Genomic DNA, 25,171 nt, shown 5'->3' with positions numbered 1-25,171 from the left:
CGCCAGGAGGGGGGAGGGGGAGAGCACTTTCCAGCAGTTTTCGACTGCGCCCACTTTCTGAAACGCTAGACGGCTGACTCTATGGCTAGCTCCTTTACGGCTGCCCCCTTCACTCCTCCGCCCCCCCCCCCCCCCCCGGCCTTCCCAGAGGAGAAATTTTGGCGCCACCTCTGCCCTGCTATGCGCTAAAGCCCCTACAAACGTATAAGCGTTGCGTCAGCGACATCGGAGCCCTTGTTTTGCACACATTTCTTTAGCGCGTCAATACTTCTTCTGTTTAAATATTCGTCGGATGTTTTGGCCTTCGCTTTTGCAGAACTTTTGGTCTTGCGCACACATTTGTAAAAGTGCTTGGACTGAACCTGCCGCTTGTTTCTTTGTAAGCGTGCTTTCTTCAACTTTGCGCTGTCAATAAGAATGGAAGCGCATTTTCTCACTTAAATTTTTTTTATAATGATGGTACTTTGTAAGGAAGATTATGTACTTTAAAAAGCAAAAGCAAATGCCAACAGTAGGGGTGCCGATGAAGCTTACCCACCATTTTTACCTCATATATTATCTTTATTCCAGCTAATTTTTACTATTGACCACATTGAAGAAGTAGAGTAAGGCGACCGCATCAGTCGTACTCCGAACCGATCGCGATGCTTAGGTCGTTGCCGACAATCTCCGTCTTGTGGTACCACAGGTTGGAGTCCACAACGACTGAAAGACAAAATAAGAAAAGAAACAACAGGACATTGACCCTCTAAAACAGCCTTACTGCACAAAGACTAATATTTTTCTACCCATATGAACACTGTGAAATGTAATACATTAAAACACTTGTTTTTATAGTGCTAAGCTGCGATATCCAATTTCATTTTCTCTTTTCCTTTTTGCAAACTGCGTGCGCAGCTTGCAATCAAGCAGGGCCTGCGCCTACGTCACTCTTTGGTTTTCAAGAATAGCACCAAATTTATCAACTCTACGTTCAGGTAGTAAACAAATTTCAGTTTTTTTAGTGGAAGCGCCATTAAAAAACAACAACAAATTGCAAGCCTCAGTGGCAGTACATTGCAGCTAGAAAAGGTCAACAACTCACTACACTCTAAGAAAAAAGAGAGTCGAAAGAGGGTCATGGAACCGTGACTCTCTTCGGGTGTCCATCTGACCCCTTTTGGAAGGTACAGGCAGAGAAAAAGAGTTCGCATTTGGGAAGGAGTCACTGGACCCTCCCGAAGCGCGTTTCGATTGGCTTCGGTATACGGAAGAGCCGCCGTATACGCCTAGTGGATGGATGGATGCTATGAGCGTCCCCTTTATAACGGGGTGGTGACAAGTGTGCCACCAGGCTCGAAAAAAAACAAAAAAACCTTTACTCTTTTTTTTTAGCGTTGGCCTAGTGTCTTTACTTCAATTAAACTATTTTACTCCAGAAGAAAAAAAAAACCTTTAAGTTTTCAGCTCCGTTCTGTGCCCTTTACGGCAGAATGTGCGCGCCGACGGAAGCGCCATAGGCGGCGAACTCGGTCATTACTCTCGGGAAAGCAAGCAGACGGCCACCGTGGTTTCCTACGTCGTTGTACGTGTGTTTCCGCGTTGTTCACGTTTGCGTAGTGAAATAAGCAACGTTCGTCGTATGTGTGGTGGCCGAAACTTCAAGGGATGTCGAATAACAACTGCTGTGGAGTGGAGTGCTCAAACGCCTAAAAAAACGCGCTCGGAACGCGGTTTTACTCACCGCAAGGCCCCCTGAGCAAGAGCGACGGAAGCAATGGATCGCCGCTGTTCGTTGGCAAAGGCGAGCCGCTTCGTCATTGTGCGAGTTAACACGTCGCTTCTTGTTCTAATGCTTTCGTTCTGCCATATCGGTGCTCGCTGGATGCACTCGATCATGTTGACACTGGTAGACGACCAAAGTTACCAGCCTGAGCATGCGTTGGTTCGGTTCCACCGCCGTGCCCCCCTAAGGCACTTCGCTCAAACGTTCTATGTTTCTGAAGTGTTGTAGTTCGGGCGAGTTGGTCATCCATAAACTTAGCTTGTACTAGCGCGGTACATGTACCGCCCTATTACAAAGTTCTATATTTATTATTTACAGAAACAGAAATGCAGCAATGGTTGACTTCAGAAAGAACAAGAAGTGATTGAGACGTCACCTTTGTAAACAAAACAAAGCGGATGTTCACCACGAGCTGCACCTCATAGCTGGGTCTTGTTACGCTGGTCTGCGCGACGCACCTTTAATATTCACCGGCATGACGATTTACTCCACGCGGACGTTCGTTCTCCTCCGCAGTCGGTCATCACATGTCTCCTCGGCGACCTTCTTCAAAACTTGTCACTGCTCCCGCGGCTTCATCTCTTGATACTTTACTCACAGCACTTGATCATAAAACAACACGTCTTCTGCGGTCGAGCGAACGACGCTATCACTAGAACGACATAACTTCTTCGCTGACTAACTCCTCACTGACTGACTCTCCGTCGCCGCGCGCTTGCATTGCCTGTATCGGCTTGCGCCTGGGTTCGGGAAGGTGCATATGATTCGTCTGTGCATAGCACAGCGAAAGCTAGGGAAAGGGCGAGATATTCTCGCCGATTCGTCTGCGGAATCAGACGGCGCCACTGGCTCTGCTTTGCTTTCTCGAATATCCCGATCTTTCGCGTGCGTTGACTGTGTCGGTGGCGTCTTCTGCGGAGTAAGGGGTGCGCTCTTGGCGCCTTTTTATACTTGTTTTTTTCGATGCGCGCGCTCTGTCGCGCACGAACCGTCGGCGCCAGGCTTTCATGCCGTCGTTCGAAATCGGCGACGTGCGCTTAGTTAGGCGCTCATTTGTGACAAACATCGTGCACAAGTCCACTTTCGTAGAGGCCCGCGCCTTTCCTGCAGCTGTCAGTGCAGAATTAATTGTCTGGCGCCCGCACGAAGGGGGAATAGCAGCCGCGAACTTCATTCATCTCCTCACAGCAAAGCTGTGCAAAGCGCTGTCGTCTGCTCGGCTTCCCGCACGTACTGTCGGCGGCGCCCGCTAGGTGGCTATCAGTGGTGCCTCTATAGGCGGTGCACAAGGCGTATACGCCATACATATCGCACGCTCGCCCGCTCGCCCTTTGGCGCCGTTGTGGCGCCTTGCTCGGCAACGTAGCGGGGTTGGCGCCGGGGTGGCGCGCCGCTCTCCTCTCTCAGTCGTCTCAGTCTCCTGGTCTATTGGAATGCGTTGCGTGGTTGCGTAGGTTGCGCGTCTTCGGTGGTGTTGACAGTGATGACGCCGGCTCGAGCCGTGCACGAAGTGACGCTTGGAGGGCGGAATATTCATGGAGCTGCGGACACCGACAACGGGCGCCAGTTAACGGTGAGTGTACTGCTTTCGTAGGTACTAATTATACAGCTTTAGCTGGGCGTCTGCAGCAGCTCTGTGGAACCTGCCAGCCATTTCCAACAGTAGCCTGTATCCGCAGGGCTGTTGCGGATGCCCAACTAAAGCTATCAGTTAACGAGTTGCTACCGTTATGCGCGTTGCTGTACAAGCTCCCATAAAGTGAGCGATGGAAACAATAATCGAGGGTCATTTCTTGCTGATCGCACGTCGTGTCTGCACTACTGAAGGAGCAAGATGTCGTTTTGAGATGCACTTTAGTCTACTTCATAATAACATTTCCATCGACCTTGAGTGTGCAGCGTGCTTCCACGCGTGGGAACGTGAAAAAAAAAAAGAAAGCCTGTGTACAGAACGCTCAGACGCACTATATGTAATGGTTTTTGTTGGCTTAAAGACGGTAGTTTGAGGTGCAGATATAGTACGGTGGCTTCCAGAACGTACGCGGTAGTCATTCAAGTTGGACACGCCTCGGCGGTAAAGTGAAGAAGCTCTAGACTTTCGACGGCGCGCGTTGTTGCGGCCGCCGGCGTGCACTCTTTTCCCTCGTTTCTGTTTGCTGTTTTCGTGGTTTGCATACACTGCGATGACGTTGGGCGCTATAACAGAATCGAGTGAGTGTACGTGATTGGGGGAGTTATGTGCGCTAATTCTAGCATATGACATGTCTGATCTCGACGTAGACGGCGTACGCACGCGCTGGGTGTCGTTCGGGCCCTAGTACTCGCATCTGTTTATCTGAGTATTTAAGGATGGTTTACGTTTGTAAAACATGCGGTCAATAACCGCTCACGGCATGCCCCTGGCTGCCGGAGGATGTACTTTGTTGTTTTGTTGTTAGCCTTTATTATGTCTGTGTGAACCACTTATTGTGTAGGTTTTGCAAACATTTACTGCAATTTCATTTTCTCATCATAATATCACGTCCTGCTTTTCAGCTACCGTTTTTCATGGTGCTTACGCTGGACAGGAGCGACAACCTAGCAAGCCACAAGTCTGATGCCTGAAGCCGTCACCACTTTTTGATTTATTTTTAATCACAAGGAATAAATAAGGAAACATGATGGCGATTTCTGCTGTTCATTTAGCACGATATGACACTGTGCACATCACAGTCACACATTTTAGTTGGCTATACTCATAGAAGCATGTAAATGAGGAATACCCAAACTTCTTAATTGGAAATCACAGACCATCTTTTCGCGCTTTCTATATGACTTTGCTGGAAAATATGTGTTGTTTTCACGAGTTTTATTAAAATAATGCTAAAACTGAACTATTCTTTTTTTACAGTCGCTGGGCAGAACGGCCAGTATTATTGAACTTGCTTAAAATGAATACTCCACTATTTTCAACAGTAGTCGCGCAAAAGTAGAGCAAGGATCAAATGAGTAGGTTAAAATACTTGTGGAGTCGCTTGATGCTTCGGTGTGCGTCCCTTGACCTCCCTAGGAGCGTTACCGTAAAGAGTCGTCTGACTCCCTATAAGTGGCAACGTGATCCTCCCGATGAGAGTCTTTGCACTCTTCCTAGAGGATCAGGGGACTCTCCTAGAGCGAGCCGACCCTGACCCACCAAGAGAGTCACCGTGACTATTTAAAGAGAGTCGTATACGTGGCAAGTCAGAACTCTCCGAAAAGAGTCACGCATACTCTTTTTTTTCTTAGAGTGTAGACTTCCAGCTTTTTTCACCACATTCTGCAATGTCCTCTCTTTTTTTTTTGCGCAACGCGAATGCTAAGTGCATTGGCCTTTATTCCTAGCCTGCTTGTGCCGGAAAATTTACACAGCCGGTTGGTGAGCTGCTGACTTGTTTATCTGGTTATCCTGGCTGAGTCGTTTAATAGGATGCAGCACAAGTCAAGGATAGTGCTTCTGAAGTAAGTCCCCATGAATGAAAGCTCAGGCAGGCACACCGCGAAATTTCAAAAATCACAGACGGCAAAGATGAGAGGACTTACATATTTCTCCCGGATGTACGACTACTTGGAGCTCGTGGCATGTCGAGTAACACTCGGGAACGGGCTTCAGGGTCCACAGCTTCCTTCCCTTAATCTGCGCTTGCCAAGACGGCTTGCCGACATGATCGATCTTCGCGGAGCGCGGGGGTGAGGTGCATCAGAAAAGGAAGAGAAAACCATAAAATCACTTTGACAGGCATCGACGTTTCTCAAGGAAACCTGCATACAGATTTATTTATTTATGTAAAACTGAGCCACTACTCAATGCAAAATTTAACATAGACTTGCCATACCTACCTAGACAAATACATGACAGTCAACGTCAACGCTGACGATGCCGTATTTTCTTAACGCTCTCGCGTTTAGATTACCAATGTCTGTTAAATGTTTGAGGCCCGTGTGCCTAGATATAGGTGCACGTTAAAGAGCCCCAGGTGGCCGAAATTTCCGGAGCCCTCCACTACGGCGTCTCTCATAATCATATCGTGGTTTTGGGACGTTAAACCCCAGATAGTATAGTACCAATGTCTGTTCTCGCCGTTCCTGAGTAGTCATAAACTGTGAATCACCTGTGGCGCATACCCGCACAACGCGACGCGTGATATACGGGTATACGTGACTCGAGGAAAGAGTTTCATGACACGAAAGGACTTTCAGGTTATTCATGTCATGACCAGGCAGTCATGTTCGACAAACCCTCATGCCCTCCTATGTCAATTTTGGTCTATACCAAGTTAAGGAGCGCAACACGACAGCACCAAGACGTAGGCGGATAGATAGATAGATAGATAGATAGATAGATAGATAGATAGATAGATAGATAGATAGATAGATAGATAGATAGATAGATAGATAGATAGATAGATAGATAGATAGATAGAAACTCTCAACGTGCCTTTGGTTCGCTAAGAAATGCTTCGCATTTAAAAACGGAGCACTTGCCGTTATGAGGCAAGTCAAGGTTTAGCTTATCGGTAAACGGTTTAAAAAGTCACAGTTTCGCCGCAAGGGCGAAGCAATGAATGCGATAGCAAGAAACTGTAATGCTATACGAAGTGATGCTCGCCAATGGATACTCTCAGTTTGAACAGCGCTCCTGTTGCAAAGGCGGCCGAAGCAGCGAAGGAAACTAGCGTGCTTCAAGTGTCGAGCTGTGACACTTGATAGTTCGCGCTTATCTTCTGTTTGTTCTTTTAGCGGCGTCCCTTGAACTCGAGTGACTTTTGTACGCTCCGTAACATCAGCGCGGACATCACGGTGAAAGCTCGAAACATCCCTCCTCCCCTCACCACGAGATAACCGCGCGAGGAGACAGCGGAATGGCAAGGTTCTCCCTGCGCAAATATCAAAAGAAGCGAGCGAGCTGGCCGGCGACGTTTAAATGCGCCCGTTGCGCTTCTCGCGCCATGTCGCTGGTAATGAAGAAACGCTTATAAGCGCCTGCCGTCTAGGAGTACTATCTATCTATCTATCTATCTATCTATCTATCTATCTATCTATCTATCTATCTATCTATCTATCTATCTATCTATCTATCTATCTATCTATCTATCTATCTATCTATCTATCTGGGCGCTCTCGCGGCCGTCTCGTTAACTTGACACATACCAAAATTTGCATGGGAGGGCATTAGTGTATTGCGAACACGATAAGCAAGTATCTCACGCTATTCCTTACATGAAAAGCGTGAGATACTTGTCGAGTACGTCAAGAAACCCTTTGCTTCAGTCACGTGTGGCACATACCCGTATACCACGGCCCATGGAATGCGGGTATGAGCCACAGGTGATTCATAGTTTGTATCAACCCAGAAGCGGCGATAACAGACTTTCAAAAATCTTTACGTGATCGCGTTATGGAGCCTGAGACGCAGAAAATGCGGGGCGGGCATCGGCAGCCTTCTTATTGAGGAAAACACCAGAGGGACCGAAAGGTTGAAAATCGCGATTAGAGCCGCAATCATACGCAGGCATCCCGCATGGCAGTCAAGTATTCATCCACGGAGCTACACCTGTGCTTGAAACTGCTTACGAAAAGGACCCTATAATGAGGTCATATCGCGACAACGTCAACTGTGGTTTCAGTGTTCGCTATCGGCGTTTGTAACAACGTAATAAAAATTACATATTAACTCTTATGACTCGCCAAGCTGTGGTCAACCATTGCCAACCCGGAGGAATACGGCAAGAACCGCTTCTTATGATGTGCACATTATCGCACCGTAGCGTGCAGTTCATTTCGATAAAACTGACATATGTGCTCTGAGGTGAGTACCAACGTCGCGTCGGACCATAGGATACTCTTTGGGCTAAGTGTAGTAGACGTGCCTGTCAATCCCGTAGCGAGGAGGGGGGGGGGGGCTCCTTTCCCTTGGCTACAGGATTGATGTTCTTGCTTGCTCAAATTGCCCAAGGCCTTGACTATTTGAGGAAAGCACCTATCTGAGGAAGCAACAATTTGAGCAAGCAACAAAATCCATCCTGTAGTCGGGGGGGGGGGGACGCTCCCCTTCCCCCTGGCTACGTGATTGATCTTGTTACTCACTCAAATTGTTGCTTCCTGAGATGGGTGCTTTCCTCCAACAGTCAAGAAATTTAGCAAGTGCTTCTCCCCCCGTCCACCACTTCGAAAATATTCCTCGCTACGGGCCTGCCCACGATATACCTAGAACTACTCAAAATGCACAAAGAAGTCGGTCCAACTCATAACGCTTGGCTCAAAGCAATAAAAAAAAATTCGGTATAGGCCACTAATCAGCTACTGTTTCGCATGAACTTTTTCCCGGTCATTTCTTAATAATAATTTTGGGGTTTTACGGGCCAAAACCACGATATGGTTATGAGTCACGCTGGAGTGGGGGAATTCGGCTTATTTTTACCACGAGGGGTTCTTTAACGTGCACCTAAACCTATGTACAGGGTGTTCTTGTATATCGACCACATCGATATGCAGCCGCGCCATGGCCGTGAATCGAACCCTCGCCCTCCTTTTAGCATCTACTACTATATTAAAATGAGGTCGTAGCTGCGTTATCAGTTTAAAACGAATAGATATTTCATTTGAACAAAAATAAAGATTTGAATGCTCCAAACGCAAGGTATGTCTTGTACTCACGTGCAAATGAGCCCCATAACCTGGGCTTCCCATAAAGATCCAGTCAAGCGTTGACCCCTCCGAATATGCTGGCAGAAAGTACGGGGTCTGGTAATGCTTTCTGAGAACATTTGCCACACTCGGGTTGCAATTGCTCCTGAAAAAAAGACGAAGAATGTTTTGTATTGGTGATGAGCAGAGCGCATGCGCAGCCTGACTCGCTGATATAGTATTGCACAGTAAACTGCAGAAGGAAAACGAAACGTAAGCTGCAGCCGACTTGCATCGAATTGTGTAAATTATTCTTATTGTCGGCTTATGTGATCTGTGTAGCAATAGGCTAAAATAAAACAAACATATCTCTTGTCATAAGGGTAGCTGTTTGGGCTTGTTGGTTTGGCATGACACAGGTTGAAAGCGCAAAAGACTACGACAGAGAAGAGGCTTGACGCACAGCGCTCGTGTGTGTCAAGCCTCTTCTCTGTCGTAGTCTTTTGCGCTTTCAACCTGTCTCTTGTCATAAATATCCGCCTAACATTTTTTTTTGAAAATCCCACTGTACATTTACAAACGCCACAGACGCCTGGTACATGGGCCTGGGCAATCTTTACGAGAACTTGGAACTGTGTTATCGGCACCTGTAGACAGAATCCTGGTTTGAGCTGTAGTTGGTACTGGTTCATAACTGAGGAAACTTTTCGGCGCAAATTCAACGAGGACGCATAACACAAAGGAACAGGATGGGCGCCAACTTCCAATGAATTTTATTTCACAGAGGAACGAAGGACTTTATAGGGCAGTCGATTCACATGCTCACGTGCGCGCGCATCACAGTTTTTTCTTAACAACCAAAGAATTGCAAGGTGCTGCTTAGAAAACTCATATCTTTATCTTTAAGTGATAGTGAAGCGGTGCTGATGCACGCGTCGCCCCTTTGTCTTATGTAATATGCCTCTATTACTTCTTTTTCCGTATTTTTCTTTTGCTCTGCCTATAAACTTTGCCTGCCTATAAACTCAAGATAAAAAGATGAGTTTTCTAAGCAGCACCTTGCGGTTCTTTGGTTGCTAAGAAAAAACTGTGATGCGTGCGCACGTGAGCAAGTGAATTGACTGCGCTATAAAATCTTCGCTCCTCTGTGGAAAGAAATTAGTTGGATGTTGGCGCCCGTCCTGTTTCTTTGCATTGTGTGTTCTCGTTGAATTTGCGCCGAATGGTTTCCTCAGTTATGAACCTGTGAGCACTTCGAGGAGAATGACAATATTCAAACTTTTATTAAACACACGTCAGACGTAGAATGCTTCTCGCGTCGAGCTGCCTCTTCGATGACATATGCAACGGGCTCCCCTAAAATTTTGCGGCATACAGGTCCGCACGCGTACTAAGCCGGATAAATTGCCCCAAAGTTTGCGTATTTTCGTGTTTCAAATGTCTGAATTTGTTTTTTTTATTTTATTTTTACCGCGTGGCCAACCGGATCATGAGCTCGAAAAAAAATTGAAAGTTGAGCCGATCTGAAGCCGGCAGCGTGTAGGTGGCTTCGAATGGGGGAGAGAAGGAAATTTTGGCGAAAGAGAGAAATTGCCATGACACAGAAGCGGTGTTTCAAAAAAATTTTCCTACAGTGGGATTTTTTTTCCGGGTTCCTATTACCGCAACCGGATGCTTCAACCACTACGCCACAGCCGAATATAATCATGCGGAACAGAGCACCTTTAAGAATGCTCCGCGGGCAAGCAAGCACGTTCACAATCGAGGTGCCAGGCCTGCGCTACCACTGCTGTAGTCTAGAGTCGCTGTACCACGCCGTTGCCCCATCCCCCGACGTAACGCTAATGCAGATCTCTCGCACCTACCGCCAAATCGATACCAACTTTTTGCTTATTTGTATCCGTTTCTATTAAATAGAACACCTTATATGCCTCATGAGTCGAAACATCCGGCGTACTTGGCGTCAGCGCGAATGGTAAGAAATCAAAAACAAGAAAACTATCAAGGCGTGGCTCGAGGCTTGCGAGCTGCGCGCTCACTTCGTCTTCGCGAAAGCAGAGGCGATAAAGTAGAAGCGTTTGAAGGTCTTCGGGAAAAACCGTTGAATTTAAAAATGCATTCTTCTGTCAACTCGCGCACGTGTCTTAATGGGTTGCATGAGTAGCCACGTTCGTTCTGACGTGCACGTCGTAGCATATAGAACAAGTGGTGATGCCGACATAAGACTTTGAAAAAAAAAATGTCACCAAGTACACTGTCATGTATGCCTAGTATCTTCCTACTTAAGTAACCTTAGCGTTAGTTAAGAGTCCCCAGATATTTTTTTAGCCACGTCAATATAGAGTACAATGCCAAACGGGCACTCAAGGAATCCTCTGCGGTTATTACCAGAATTTTGTTTTTGCTTTCTTAACCTATGCTGAGAAGGTATGAGTTCATTTGTTGCTTGTTTTCAATACGCCCTGAGACCTCGATTTCGCCACGTATTCGTGCGCGCGAGCACTCTGCAGACCCCATTGCTGTTTACTGATAGCTGCTCTGGCAGGCTTCTAGTTTACACCGCAGAAATTGAGAGCCCCCCCCCCCCCCCCCCACAAAAAAAGAATAAAAAAAAACTACTTTGAACAAATATTAATTCTGCGGCAAAGCAGAACCAATAATATCCATCTGTAGTTGACGTCTATATCTCGAATATTTTTTGTACAATACACGGGAAATTAAAATGATGTGCACGGGAGTCACTACATGTGTTTATTTTGTCCGAGAACTTATAACGAGGCGTCTCTTGCGATTTTCTAACTTAAATATATGGATATGTTTCGGACTAATATACTGCTGTGTGCTGGTGTTTTGTACTTTTAGGACGATGAGCTGGAAGTTTCGGTGGATTAGGGCCAAGGGTCGCGAAAAATTGTCCACAAGGTCAGAGGCAAAATCTTATCCTCATACTTTCAGCAGCTATACACAAGTAGAGGAATGAGTGTGGCGTCACATATTCAGAAATGACAGCGTTTATGCTGCGCATACATCAGTTGTTATGCTTTTCTTTGGACAGCTGAATGCATGTAAGTAAACGCATTGCAACTGCAAAAAAAATTTTTTTTAGATATTATCCATTGGCAGGTTAGAAATCATTCCTTTTAGGCGCCCTGCGATGAACAACACATCAATGTTTGTCTGTAATAACTTAGAAAAAGTACAAGGCCACAAGTGTAAAGAGTGTCTACAAACAGGTCTCTAGCAACTGTCTAGAGGTCATCTCTAGGCAAAAATTCCGAAAAAATACGGCACTTTGTCCATAGACAGTGCATACACGTCTACAGAAAAGTTTAAACACAGTCAATAGACGTTTGCCGATAAATATGCTATAGGCAGTAGTCTACATACATGAAATGCCAAATCACCACTGAGAACCTATAGATAGGATATAGACGTTCCTTCAGAAATTTTCGAAGCCATAAATCTAGGAATATGTCATAGACTACTATTTACAACCAGTGCATAGAGTGTGCATAGACTAATACTAAGCTAATAACTTTGTAGACAATCAAATAGTGAAACGGCCGCTCTGTAGACTGTCTCTATAATAGTAAAAATACTTGGCTGTAATCTGTCAACAAACTTAACCTACAGACTCTTTAGCCAAATCTTTGTTAGTATATTTAAGTGCTCCGCGTTAATAAGGACTCTTTGAACATGCAGCTAAAGCGGACTATCCTGGCTTCAGTGTAATGCGCCCTATCAAAGTCTGACTTCACCTATCAAAGTCTGACTTCAAACCATCTTATAGCTACCCATGTAGGTGGTGATTCTATGTATACGCGTAGATGTAGTTAAGATAAGGCTACCCATATGCCGCGAGTAGTGTAGATGTAGTTGCGGGTTTTTTGTCATACTGTTGTGTGCCCTCTTCTCGCTTTCCGCAGCTCTTCTCGGTATTTTCTGCCCTTTCCCCTTTCTACGTTCGGCCTCACGTACTCGATTAACGTGAGCGTTTGGGCGAGTTGGTGATTCATCGGCAAGGAAGATTTCAACAGAGCGGAAAAAAGCGCGAACGGACAGCGCTTGTCCGCGTCGCCTCCCTTTTGTCCGTTCGCGTTTCTTCCGCGCTGTTGAAATTTTTCCTCACGTACTCGGACACAGAGGGCGCTAGTGATTTTCTTTTCGCTACACGAACAGATCGGAAGAAATCGTGGCAATGAATGATCCGCGTTGAAATAAATTAAGGAAAAGCATGACACGATGCCTCCTTTCTTACCATCCTATGTACCATGGAAGTCGTGACCGCTCAGCAGACATGTTGAAGACTTCTTCCAGGCTTCTGAACTCCGTTTTGTAAGGAAAAAACTGACAGGCATTTCTAGACATTTTGAATGCCTCATTCCGGTACACATTTTCAAAAAAGTTGAGCGAGAAAGTCTGTAGAGCAGTCCAGTTCGAAGCCCCGTCGGTGACGACGACGGGTATTCCGGTATAAGCGTATCTGCAATAGAGAATTGAATTGAAAATTGTATTGTCTATATTTGCATTGTGGATTATTACATATACTACAACGTTGCGACGAAGGGCGTTACAACATTGAAATTATAAAATTCATGCACTCGTGAGCGACGACAAAGTCAGTGTGCGACCACTGTATTTTGAGCGTGTGCTCATATACGTAGACTAAACGCAAGAAATATAAACAATAACTTTCCTCTTTACATCTTACGAGCGTTGCAAATGGAGCGGTCTAAATACTTACTTGGTCGGTTGTCACTGACAAGTACATTGGAGGCGCTTATTCGTTATTTTCTGCATTACTAAACAGTTGCAAAAACCCACTGTGTTCCGACCTTTTGGCTGGACCCATCAAAGAACCTGTGCCCAGTAAGCGGAAACTCTAAGCACTTCTCGCTCAGTTTGGCTGTAAGGAGTTCTTGGCAGTCGGTGCTGGTTTCATGTTCCTCCTTGTCTGTGTTTCTAGGCGCTGTTCACTATGAAAGATGCGTATCGACAACCTCGCGCTCGTGCCCCCTCTAACTCTAAAGAAGCTTTCTTTTTCGTTGTCAGAACATTCACCTTGACAACACTAGTTATGATGAGCTGCATTTAAATGCGAAGCATTTCTTAGCGAACCTTTGGCGCTTTGAGCGTTTCTGTCTACGTATCTATCGATCAATCTATCTAGCCACCTACGCCTGGGTGCTCTCATGATCGCTTCCTTAACTTAGTGTAGACCGAAATTGGCATGGGAGGGTAAGAGGATTTGACGAATATGACTGTTGGGTCATGACATGAATAACGTGAAAATCTTGTCGCGTACGCCGTCAAACCTTTTCCTCCAGACACGTGTGGCACATACCCGTTTACCACGGGCCGCGGTGTACAGGTATGCGCCACAGGTGATCGACAGTTTATATCTACCTAGGAACGGCGAGAACAGACATTGGTAATTTAAATGCGAGAGCGTTAAGAAAAACCGACATCCGGCAGCGTTGACCCGACGAATGGAAAGAATAAAAATTAGGACCGCAGGAGGAATCGAACCCAAGCATTCTGCGTGGCAATCAGGTATTATACCACAGAGCCATGCCAGTTCTATAGACTGGTTTGGAAAAACAGCCTATGCAAGCGTAATGTCGGTGCAGCGTCAATTGTGGTTGTAGTGCTGGCTATCTAATTTTACAAGAAATCAATAAACACTTCATATGTGCTCCTACGATACAGGCGTTATATCAGATTATTGTCTGTGGTTCCAGTGTTAGCTCCGCTTTTATAGCAGTCTAATAAACGTTACATTTGTATTCCTATGATTCAGCAAGCTATATTCAAGCACTGCTCGACCCCGGAGGAATACATTAAAGAAAGTTATGTATGATATTCACATGATTGCACCATAAAGTGCACTTCGTCTCAATAGTACTGACGTATGTAATCTAACGTGAGTGCTGACGTTGCGTCACACCAAAAGTTACCTTTTAAACGCCAGTGTTGTCGACGTGCCTGGTAAGCCCGCGATATGCACACAGCTACTACACTTGCAAAAAACACGTCGATCCACCTCGCAGCGCTTGGCTCAAAGCCAGAAAACACAGCATAGAAGTACTCGCTGATTGTTTCGCATGAAACCGATTCCCACAACGCGTGGGATCTGCCGATTTTTTTCAGTTTTACCTCAATGCCTGACGGTTCGGCGATTTTATTACCAAGCTATCTCCTTAATGAAGGTGACAAATTTGCTCGAATAGATTGCGCGGTGCTCTTTTAAAAAGAGAGCGAGAGAGATAAAGCCCACCCACAATGGCGCTTCGAGATGTCCAATGTCAAGAAGTTCAAACAGCGGTGCTGAAATTATTCAACGACATTTATTTGCCGTCACATATCAGATTGAATCAAATCATGCGCATGCGTATTCGTGTGTAAGCGATTATATAATCGCTTACAAAGTACACGGTAGATTAATTCAGTTCATTTGGAATCCTAGGAAACCATCTAGAAACGACACGCATTTGAAAATGTGGCGTTTTTTCTTTTTCAGAAAGAGCCAGATCCAGAAACCGAAACTAGGTTAAATTTCACGAGGGCGTAAGGCGCGCCTAAGTATTTTTCACTTTTAAAATAAATGCAATCAAAATGGGGCAATTCCTTATTGCAACGTGAACTCAGAAAGGCAGTTTCACATAAAAAATGAGTCAAATCCTGCATCTGTTTGAATCAAACTGAGCCAGATTCATTAAACCAGCGCTGCTTCAACAATCGTGACCCAAACAACCAAGATGACCTCAACCAGTCTGTTTCATTTGTGTCCCAGTTGCTTTCCTGTCGTGCTTTCGTTTGTTTCACAATTAGCTTTTCTTGGGCGAGTTGACACTTACTGAAGGACATGATGTTGTAAGGAAAAACACGAATATAGAGAGACAGAGACCGACTTTCCTACTTCTTTCTGCCTTTTAGCGTTTCTCTTCGAGTTTTGCGCTGCAGTATCATGTCGTTTCGCTCCAAGGCGGTATATTTGAAATGGAAGACAACTGAAATGAAGGTACTGGGCACCGATATATTCCTTGAAGAAGAAGCGATCCGGAACGACCCGGCATAAGATGAGCTAAGAAGAAGAAGAGCTGAAGCATATCTTGAAGGCCTCCAATAGACGTCAAGGACAAGTAAACGCGGCCGACAGTTCAGAATAGTGTGCCTTTTGCCAGGAAGGACCACTCACTCTTCAAGTCTATTCATCGCCACTACGCCCATGAAACAAAGAATGGCACCGATGGAAGCACAAAGATGGTGTTAAGTTTGACGCAAAATATTGGTATATCGTTAATTCGCTGCGATTTAGACTTCTTTTACGAGCTAATTCAAGCACAGATGAAATATTCCGATCTATAAGAGCCAAATCCAAATTTTACCCCTGAATACCGACGATAGTGGGGTACATAGATTTCAACCGCAATATAGATTTTAGGTATTTGGGTAACATGAACACACTGGAGAAAAATTGTGGGACCAGGCCCGGCCACATTGTCAGTAGCGAAAAATTGCGTTTTTCTCAGTTTCAGTTACTTGGCTCTTTTAGGAAAAAAAAACGCCACAAATAATCGTCACAGTTTGCGAAGTCAGCGGCACCCTTCCGAAAGACGTCTTTCGACAACTTCCCATGTTAACCCGGCGCAAGCTTGCACAAGTATTACGCAAAAAGGCGCGCTCTGCTATATAGAAATCTTCAGAATAAAAAAAAAGAGAGAAAAAGGAAATTGGAGGACGCTTGAGCTCCGCCTTCAAGAGTATAGAACGCGATAGCGTAATCGCGTCCCGTGCCCATCGCCTTCAACCGTGGTGTAAAGAAAGGAACGTTTGTGCGCGTAAGATTGGTCGTTTTAGACTATCCTAAAATGCCTACTGCAAGTACAGTTGCAGAATGCCCACTACGCCATAATTCTTCCTTTTGCAAATTGGCAAAGTACCCACTACGTGTCTGTGAGGGGCCACGCGCCCCCACGCAGCGGCGCACTTCGTAATGGGTGGGCAGCTTTAAACCGCCCACTCGTTGCGCAGTTCACATGATTGGACGCCTGGTGCGATTCTGTGATTGTGCTACGCAATATTACATGCGTTAAGGCGACTCCTCCCGCTACATGACACTGTTATAGCGTTGTTTTACGCAACAGTCTCAAGCACTGCCGTGGCTCCGCTAATAGGTTGCAGTTTGTAATGTCGATTGTTGTTGGACCCCATCAAACATGTGGACTGAAAGGCCGTTCTATACAGAGTAACATCGACATCGCTCGTACTATTCTAGATTTTTGCTCAAATTCTTTTGACCAACTTGCATTACTGCAAGTTGACCTCGCAAAGGCATTTGATCGTGTTTCTCACTCGTTTCTGTTTTCCCTTTTACAGCAAGCTAATGTGGGCTCAACATTGTTAAAAGGAGTGAAACTTTGTTATAATAATTGCTCTACCCGCCTAATAGTGAACGGTCATCTCTCGCAGCCTATATCTATTAGCTCTTCTGTTAAGCAGGGATGTCCTATGTCGCCGCTCCTTTTGTCTCTATACTTAGAACCGATGTGCTTGCATATTATTCAGTCTCACAATATTCATGGCTTCAGACTGCTAGAGAATGAAGTTAAAGTTTTGGCATATGCAGATGACATTGCCTTTTTTTTGTACTGACAAACCCAGTATTGAAAGGATTGTTGATGCAGTAGAGCAATTTGGTAGCGTCTCAGGCGCACAGGTAAACTATTCTAAGAGTTCAGGTTTGTGGTTTGGGTCATGGGGATCTACACCTGATCAGTTTGCCGGTATTGAGTGGTCTGTGGTGCCACCAAAATATCTTGGTGTTCCACTAAGTGCACACAAGTCAAGCGCACAGTACTGGAAAGATAGGGTGGCAGGCCTTGAGCGTTATGCTAAATCTTTTATACCACATAACCTTTCAATTTTCGGTAAAGCGGAAACGTGCAACAAGTTTCTGGCTACAAAACTTTTCTATGTACTACAAGTGCTGCATTGTGCTAGAGCGCATATTCAGAGCTTTCATCGTAAATTTGCAACATTTATATGGTCATCCACATATGAATCCATGAGACGAGACAATCTATTCAGACCAGTTAGTGCAGGTGGGCTAGGTCTAGTACATCTGTACGTGTGGCAAATTGTATCTCGCTACTTCTTTTTCCGCGACGCTTCCCATCCTATTATTCGAGCATTCTTGCAGGTAAACCTGGTAAATGTGCTACCTGATCTAGTAGTATCATCCGATTCTTCTCCACGACCATGTTTATGGGGATTTATGCGAGAAGTTTATTTCTCTGTTCGTTTTTTAACAGTTAGGTTTTCAAGTGAATATTTGTACTGTGTATCACGCAAAAATCTTTACAGAGATTTAATAGCGATGCTGTTTCCGCCACCACTTTATCGTGCAAAATACTTGGGACTGCCAGGACATGATGTCTTGGATCGAGTACGTAAAATGCCGCTGACACCATCGACAAAAACGTTCTTTTTTAAATTACATTCAGAGACTTTGCCTGTGAAGACTTGGCTTCGTTCAAGAGACATTTTTGTGTCGTCCGTTGATTGTCCTCTGTGTGATGTGCCAGAAACAATTGAACACTGTTTTATAAGCTGCAAAGATGCAATCTTATTTTGGGATGTGCTCCAACGAACTCTTCAAAAAGACTTTCTGCTAAATTCACATTCCGTGCGATATCTCTTGCCAGCGAGTTCTCATTGGAATGCATAGTCTGTGGAAGACGCACATGTTGCAGAGAAACGCAGAGCCGATAATTTCCTCAACAGCCCACTTCATTAGGATGGCCACTCAGCTAAGAGAAGTATACGAGCAAATCGAAAGTCAGCCAGTATGGTATCCGGTATTGGTGAGGTGCTTATCCTTACCGCTGTTCTAGCATATAATTGGAAAAGGCCGCTGCTATAGCGTTACTTGATGTATTCGCTATAGAGATGATTCCGAATTCGATAGTGCCGTCTGTTAGTCATTGTGTCGTGTTAGGAGCATAATCAACATATTAGTTTTTTTGTATTGAATTGCGTTCAAATGCCATGTCTGTGTTGAATAAATACCATGAAAGAAAAAAAAAATGCGGCAGATCCCACGCACTGTGGGAATCGATGTAATGCGAAGCAGCCAGCAAAGTGCTGCATACATCGCTTTGTTTATTTTTGAGCCAAATGAAGTCATTCATGCCATGGCAGCTAGTTCACCATATATAGCATGTTTGCCATGCACCCGTGCATGCACAATGCGGTATATACCATGCCAATGAAACGTATATTCTGGTATATACACTGCATGACCGGTCATTTATGTTCATCATGCACTCCTGTCATGCCATACCAATTTTGGTATATATCCAGTTATGTAAACGGCCGGATGCGCACCATAAAACTGCCATGTAAATCATACCGTACATGACATTCATAACATAATTCGCATGCTAGGACATGTAATTTATGTTCGTCATACAGTCACATCGCACAATACCAATTTTGGTGTATATCAAACGAGCGAAATGGCCGCGAGTCCACCATGAGCGTGGCATGCAAATCATGCCATACATGACATGCATGTCATGGTTTTCATGTTACCACCTCTCATTTACGTTCGTCATACATTCGCGTGACGCAATGCCAATTTTGGTGTATATCAAGCTAGCGAAACGGCCGCGATCGGACAACGACCGTGGCATGTAAATCATGTCGTAAATGATATGCACATCATAATTTTCAAGTTACCACTTGTCATATATGTTTGTCATACAGTCAGGTTGCGCAATACCAATTTTTGTGTATATCAACCTAGCGAAACCACCGCGAGTGCGTCATGAGCGTGGCATGTAAATCATGACGTGCATGAGACGTGTGTCATGATTTTCATGTTACCACGTGTCAGTTATGTTCGTCACGTCGAAATGTCTCGTCATACCAGTTTTCGTATATATCCATTCATTTAAACGGCCGCGAGTGCCCCGAGACCATGTCATGTGAATCATGCCGCACATGACATGCGTGTCATGATTTGCACGTTAGGACCTATCATTATGTTCGCCATGAACCCTTGTCACGTCATACCAGTTTTGGTGTATATGAAATTAACGGAATGACCGCAAGAGCCCCAAGGCTCTGGAAAGTAAATCATGCTGTTCATGACATGCATATCATGATTATCATGTTATGAACTGTCATTTATGTTCCTAATATGGTCATGTTATTCCATACCAGTTTTGGTATTCATCCGATTAACGAAACGGCCAGGAGAGCACAAAGTCGTAGGCGGCTAGAGATAGATAGATAGATAGATAGATAGATAGATAGATAGATAGATAGATAGATAGATAGATAGATAGATAGATAGATAGATAGATAGATAGATAGATAGATAGATAGATAGATAGATAGATAGATAGATAGATAGATAGATAGATAGATAGATAGATAGATAGATAGATAGATAGATAGATAGATACGCTCAAACTCGCAGAAGTTCACTAAGAAATGCTTCACATTTAAAACTGCCGTTGCTCCGTGGTAGAACACCCGCTCGCCATGCAGAAGGCGTTGGTTCCAGTCTCACTCGGACCAATCATTTTTATTAATTTATTTATCTGCATCAATTTCAAATTTTCGCTCGGAAAGTGTTGATTTTTCGCTCACAGCCAACGACACCGACCCCGACGCCGACACCGCAATTCCTGCGGAATGAGCTCTTTAAAGCGCTCACGTTAAAACTTTCTTTGTAGCTCAGTGTAGCGTCCTGTCTTTTCTCGTTATGTGACCGTCTAGTCGCATGAACAGTACGTACGCTGCTTCGCTTGGAGTTAAACAATGAGGCCTCTTAATGTGAAAAGCATACTGAAAGGCTCACGTATCTTGCGTGCGATTGAGAAACATCGCTGGGGTAATTATACAATTGGGAAATCGCATACTTTTGTGTTGGATGTCAGCGCCCGTCTCTAGAATTTGGGTGTGCCTATATGAGAACTCTCAGAGAAACGTCGTGGCTTCTCAACGTAAGAACAGCAATCAGGAAAGCAGTACATTATAAGCCAGTTTCGATATGACTTTCTTGCAATAATGCGTATATAGTCTCTTTATTCAGTAAAATGTTCGCTCAAAGAGCGCTTTAAGAATACGTACATTGCAGTCTGGATTATTCAAATGTGAACCAAATACTAATTAGAACAATGATGGCCGAAGCAAGAAAGTATAATTATGTGATTCGTTCTGACATCATCTCTTTAGACGTGTTTCTTGGTTAGCAACAACCAATAACGCAGTTATCGGAGCTCGAAACTCACCGCGTTGGCGTTAGTGCTGGGATAAAGTTGGTCATTCCTCTGTCTTTCCTAGTGCGTTGAATACATATAATGTGGTGCGCACGTTAAAGAAACGATTGGAATTAACGTTTAGTATGACTACAGAAATGCTTCTGCATACATACCACGTGCTCGAAATCCTAGACCGGCAAGAAACTCGTCGTAGGCTCAAATCTTCCCTCAAAAATATATTAATGTCATATGACGTTGATATGCTAAGTTCAACGTACGAATTTCTCCCTCGTCTCAGATAAAATTATGGAGGAGCTCGTGACGTAGTTGCGAGTCTCGTGATCCCTTCAGTACGCTCTGCGCGCCCCATTACTTGACTGCCTCAGCCCGAGCAGAGCTGCGTCATCCCCGCATTTTAATCGCCGCTGGGGTTGCAGCATGACGTATCGTATGTAATGCCTGCATCAGAAACTCATTTTACTAGTTTCATGTCTCCGGCGTAAGTCTTCAAATTAATAAAAGATATCTTATGGCGTTCCTGGGGACGTGGTGTTGTGGTGTCTCCTGTTCAGAGTTGGGGTGTCCATAGCAAACCGAGAAGTTTACCGGTAAGCACGGAGCAAAAGCACTTTCTGTCACACGTGTTTGCAACAGCTTTCCGAATTTTTGAGCATGTTTGAAGTAGAAGCATTTAACTAGCCATTAACGAATATTTCTACTAACCAGAAGCGGCGGAGTGCACAGCAGCATCACTGCTGACATATAGATTTACCTTAACCGAGTTCCACGTCGCGTGCAGCCGCCGCTCATGCACTAACCGACGCGACACATGTCCTCGTCGCATAGCTTGCATTTCACCACATATGTTCTTCATATAGCTCATTATAGTACTTTCCTTTTTTTCGGGGAACTGTGTTTCATGAATGCGTCATCAGCGTTACATCGAAGCGCCACGTTAGGGAGCGTGACTATAGGAAACATTTTCATTGGTTTCGCGCGCCACTTCATATAAGAGCGACGAAAAGGTTCAACAGTCGACATTAACTTACGTGGTTTCATGTGAACTCATGCAATGGTATATGCTCCAGATATGACCCTGCGCGAGCATTTGTGACATTCCTGCGCAGCAGACTACCTGAACGCGCTCACTGTCAGAACGGCATGCATTTAGACGCACTTGGAAGTGCCTGTATGGGCGTCAAATACATCAAACAGTTGGCATTACCATACAACGGAAGAGGAATTTACGGCATCATCAACCCATCATCGACGTCATCATCTACAACAACAAGAACAACCGTTTTCAGCCTATTTTATGGCCACTGCAGGACAAAGGCCTCTCCCGATGATCCCCAATTTATCCTATCTTTTACGAGCGGATGCCATTTTATGCCAGCGAACTTCTTTATTTGTCATTCGATCTAACCCTTTGCCTTCCTCGGCTGCATTTTCCATCTCTTGATATCCATTGCATCTCTCTCACTGGCAATCGGTTATCCGTCCTTCGCATACGCTGACCTGCCCAGGCACCCTTTTTTCTCCTTAACGTCAGTTGGAACGTCGGCTATCCCTGTTCTAAGTATTCGTAAGAAAATCAGCAATGTACGTGCAACGTGCACATACAAAAAAAAATCTTAGCAGACTTGTTCGATATATTCGTTTATAAATAATAGCGAGTACGTTTTCCGTACCTTTAGACACTTCGTTTCTTCAATGGGGGAACAAAGATTGTTATTGCGGACTTAAGACAACTGTTGAATCCTTTTACAACGTTGCGATTAGTGTTATCGGCGCATGCACATGACAAACTTCGTTGAAGGCAATATATGCATCTCTCCCATTTTGAAGGCCACTGGTTAGTCCTTCAGTATCATTTTTTTTTGCTCATCTACTAGTGAACAATACACAGTTTTATTCCACGATTCGTGAAGCCATTTTTGCAAATTGGCTCCCGCAGTATAATTGCGCTATATGATAGTATATTCCAAGGATATTGTCTTAAAACCATGCACACATGCATTCCAATAAACGTCATCACAGCATGCAACGTCCATCAGATAATGTGCGACAAAAAAGAACTCATGAATACCCGCCTGCTAAAAGTTTCTGGCAAGAATATTTTCACAGGTTTTAGTCGAATAAAAATTACAACAGTGTAATACGCAGAATACTTGCTCTGTTTCGAAGTCGTATCGGCTCAATGATGACCTTCTAGACACTTTCTTGAGGTTCTTGCAGATGGTGCAGTCGACAGGAGGCATCATGGCGTTCTGAATTTTAGCCGGCATGTCCACGATGCAAGGCTCGGACTCAAGCTTGTTCCTCTCGACAAATAAGGAGACCCAGCCTTTTTGGGTATGAAGACTACGGTACCAAAATTGAAATACCACTACAACCATGAGTAGCCCAAACAGGAACCTCACGCACCGGCGAGACGGCTTCACGGTTCGAATGAACCCAGTGACCTGGCTTTGCAGCCGTGTTAAGGAGTGAGATGAGCCCACACGCTGTAAGCTTTTTACGCTAGGTAGTTCGCACAGCTCCTTCGGAGAGAGACCCAGCGCCAGGGCTTTGCTGTGAAGTTCCGCAAACCTGGCTTCGTAATCCAGCAGTTTTTTCGCAGAGGATCTTTTCAATGTCCTCTTGTGGGGGTGCATTACGATGAGATACTGCTGATGGCTACAAGTGCCCGGAACTTCTACACTCTAGGTGGATCCCTACCACGTTCAGCTTATACAGTTCGCTTTATTTGATTTTTATTTAAATTCCCGTCAGCTATGATTGACGAGGAATCACGTGCCCGCGTTTTCGAATGAAGAAAATAACAAGATTTATCTTCCAGGACAAAAAAAAAAGAAAAAGAAAAACGCGCCCTCGAGAAGTGGATTCTCTCAGCAATTCCCCACGGATAAGTACACTACGAAAATGAAGCTCCAACAGGCTGACTTTATCCACTTCTTCACGCAAAGGAAAAAAAATGAAACGAAACGGCCAGGCCTTACGCGACCTACCTTTCGCTAATGGAGAGTTTGCTTCACTCACCCAGTGGACGCCAAAATTTTTGCGTGAACTCCCCGGGAGGTGTTGTCCGCCAGAACGCCTTTGTCTCAAGAACAGCTCAAAACTCAAATTGGAGCGGACCAGCGGGAGACGAAAAGCCGCTTTTGCAAAGAACCGACGGACAAGGACGACGTCAAGCGCTGACGGGTCGAGTGAACCAGCAGGCTCCTTGGCTTTACGAAGTCCCTCGTGAAAGGGCGTGGCGACACGAGCCCCTCCAGCACGGCATGCTCTCGCCACCTCTGGTGCAGCAGGGTACTACATGCGCGTGCGTTTCCGTGAGTGGAACGCTCACGGTCGTCTTAGCCGGGCGGAGCGCAAAGCTGAAAGACACGATTAGAGCACGGCGGACTTGCTATCTACCCTCCGCAGGAGCAAAGAACAAACGTGACCCTCGCTCTTTGCGGAGGCACATGGAAGCTAACGGGAAAAACGATACAAAATATATCTAAGGAGGACAAAAAGTCATGCTTGGAGAAGGAGCCAAAGCGTAGCTGGCCGCAAAGACAAGCATAAGTGAAATCTATTAACAGTAACTCTACGAACAGATAGAGTACACAGAGGGCGCTTGAAAACAACACGTCCATCATTTTCGTTTTATTGAAACATGAGCAACAGCTTTGTCTAAAATAGTAGAACACATATGCGACAACGCGATTAGTATGGATTTTGTCAATATGATGAGGCCAGTTGTGGTCTTCAGTTGCGCAGCCTTCATGCTGTAGCAGCCGCCGCAGTCGGCTTTAATTTACTTCTCCCAACGTCATGCCTTTTTTTCTGATCGATTTTTTTACTCCACTGATATGGATATTTAAGGACCGGATCAATAAGCATTGTTCCGCGTCCATAAGGCGCAATTACGAGGGAGAACCACACGAACACCGTTACCATATACGGAAATTTGTTGACAAGGTAGACGGTGTTTAAGGATTATTTAAAGCAATGCACTGCTTCATGCATGGCTACCAAAAATATCATTAGATTCAGTGAGCGACAGAAGGCCGCGCGGCTGATGTGGTAGCCTAACGACGATCGCAAATGGCATCGCCACACACACACACACACACACACACACACACACACACACACACACACACACACACACACACACACACACACACACACACACACACACACACACACACACACACACACACACACACACACACACACACACACACACACACACACACGCGCGCGCGCGCGCGCGCGCGCGCACACACACACACACGCACACACGCACACACACACACGCACACATGGTTGAGACGTACTGTAAGAACGAGCTCACATGTCATCCCACACCCCCGCACTCAACCTCAATGATGAAGTCCGCGTCGTAGCGCGAGGTCTCACGAACCGCGCCCGCAAAGACAGATCTTCTCTGGGGGACGGAAATCCAACAGAGGGATGGATAGAGAGGGACCGA

General features: G+C 45.2%; 1 protein-coding gene across 1 annotated transcript; it reads right to left on the bottom strand.

The window, feature by feature from the left end:
• Positions 1-574: 574 nt before the first annotated feature.
• On the bottom strand, positions 575-23,337 carry LOC119387684 (bifunctional arginine demethylase and lysyl-hydroxylase PSR). The gene is made up of 5 exons (XM_037655160.2): positions 22,858-23,337; positions 12,666-12,890; positions 8,438-8,573; positions 5,324-5,453; positions 575-705 (listed from the first exon to the last, which is right to left on the bottom strand). Exons 1-5 carry the CDS (start codon positions 23,079-23,081, stop codon positions 620-622), a joined length of 801 nt encoding a protein of 266 aa, XP_037511088.2. The 5' UTR covers positions 23,082-23,337; the 3' UTR covers positions 575-619.
• Positions 23,338-25,171: the final 1,834 nt, after the last annotated feature.

Source organism: Rhipicephalus sanguineus, chromosome 1, assembly GCF_013339695.2.
Source record: "Rhipicephalus sanguineus isolate Rsan-2018 chromosome 1, BIME_Rsan_1.4, whole genome shotgun sequence".
In the NCBI taxonomy this organism is placed as follows: Eukaryota; Metazoa; Arthropoda; class Arachnida; order Ixodida; family Ixodidae; genus Rhipicephalus; species Rhipicephalus sanguineus.
The sequence above is the reverse complement of the archived record's forward strand: the minus strand, read 5'-3'. Positions and strand labels throughout refer to the sequence as shown.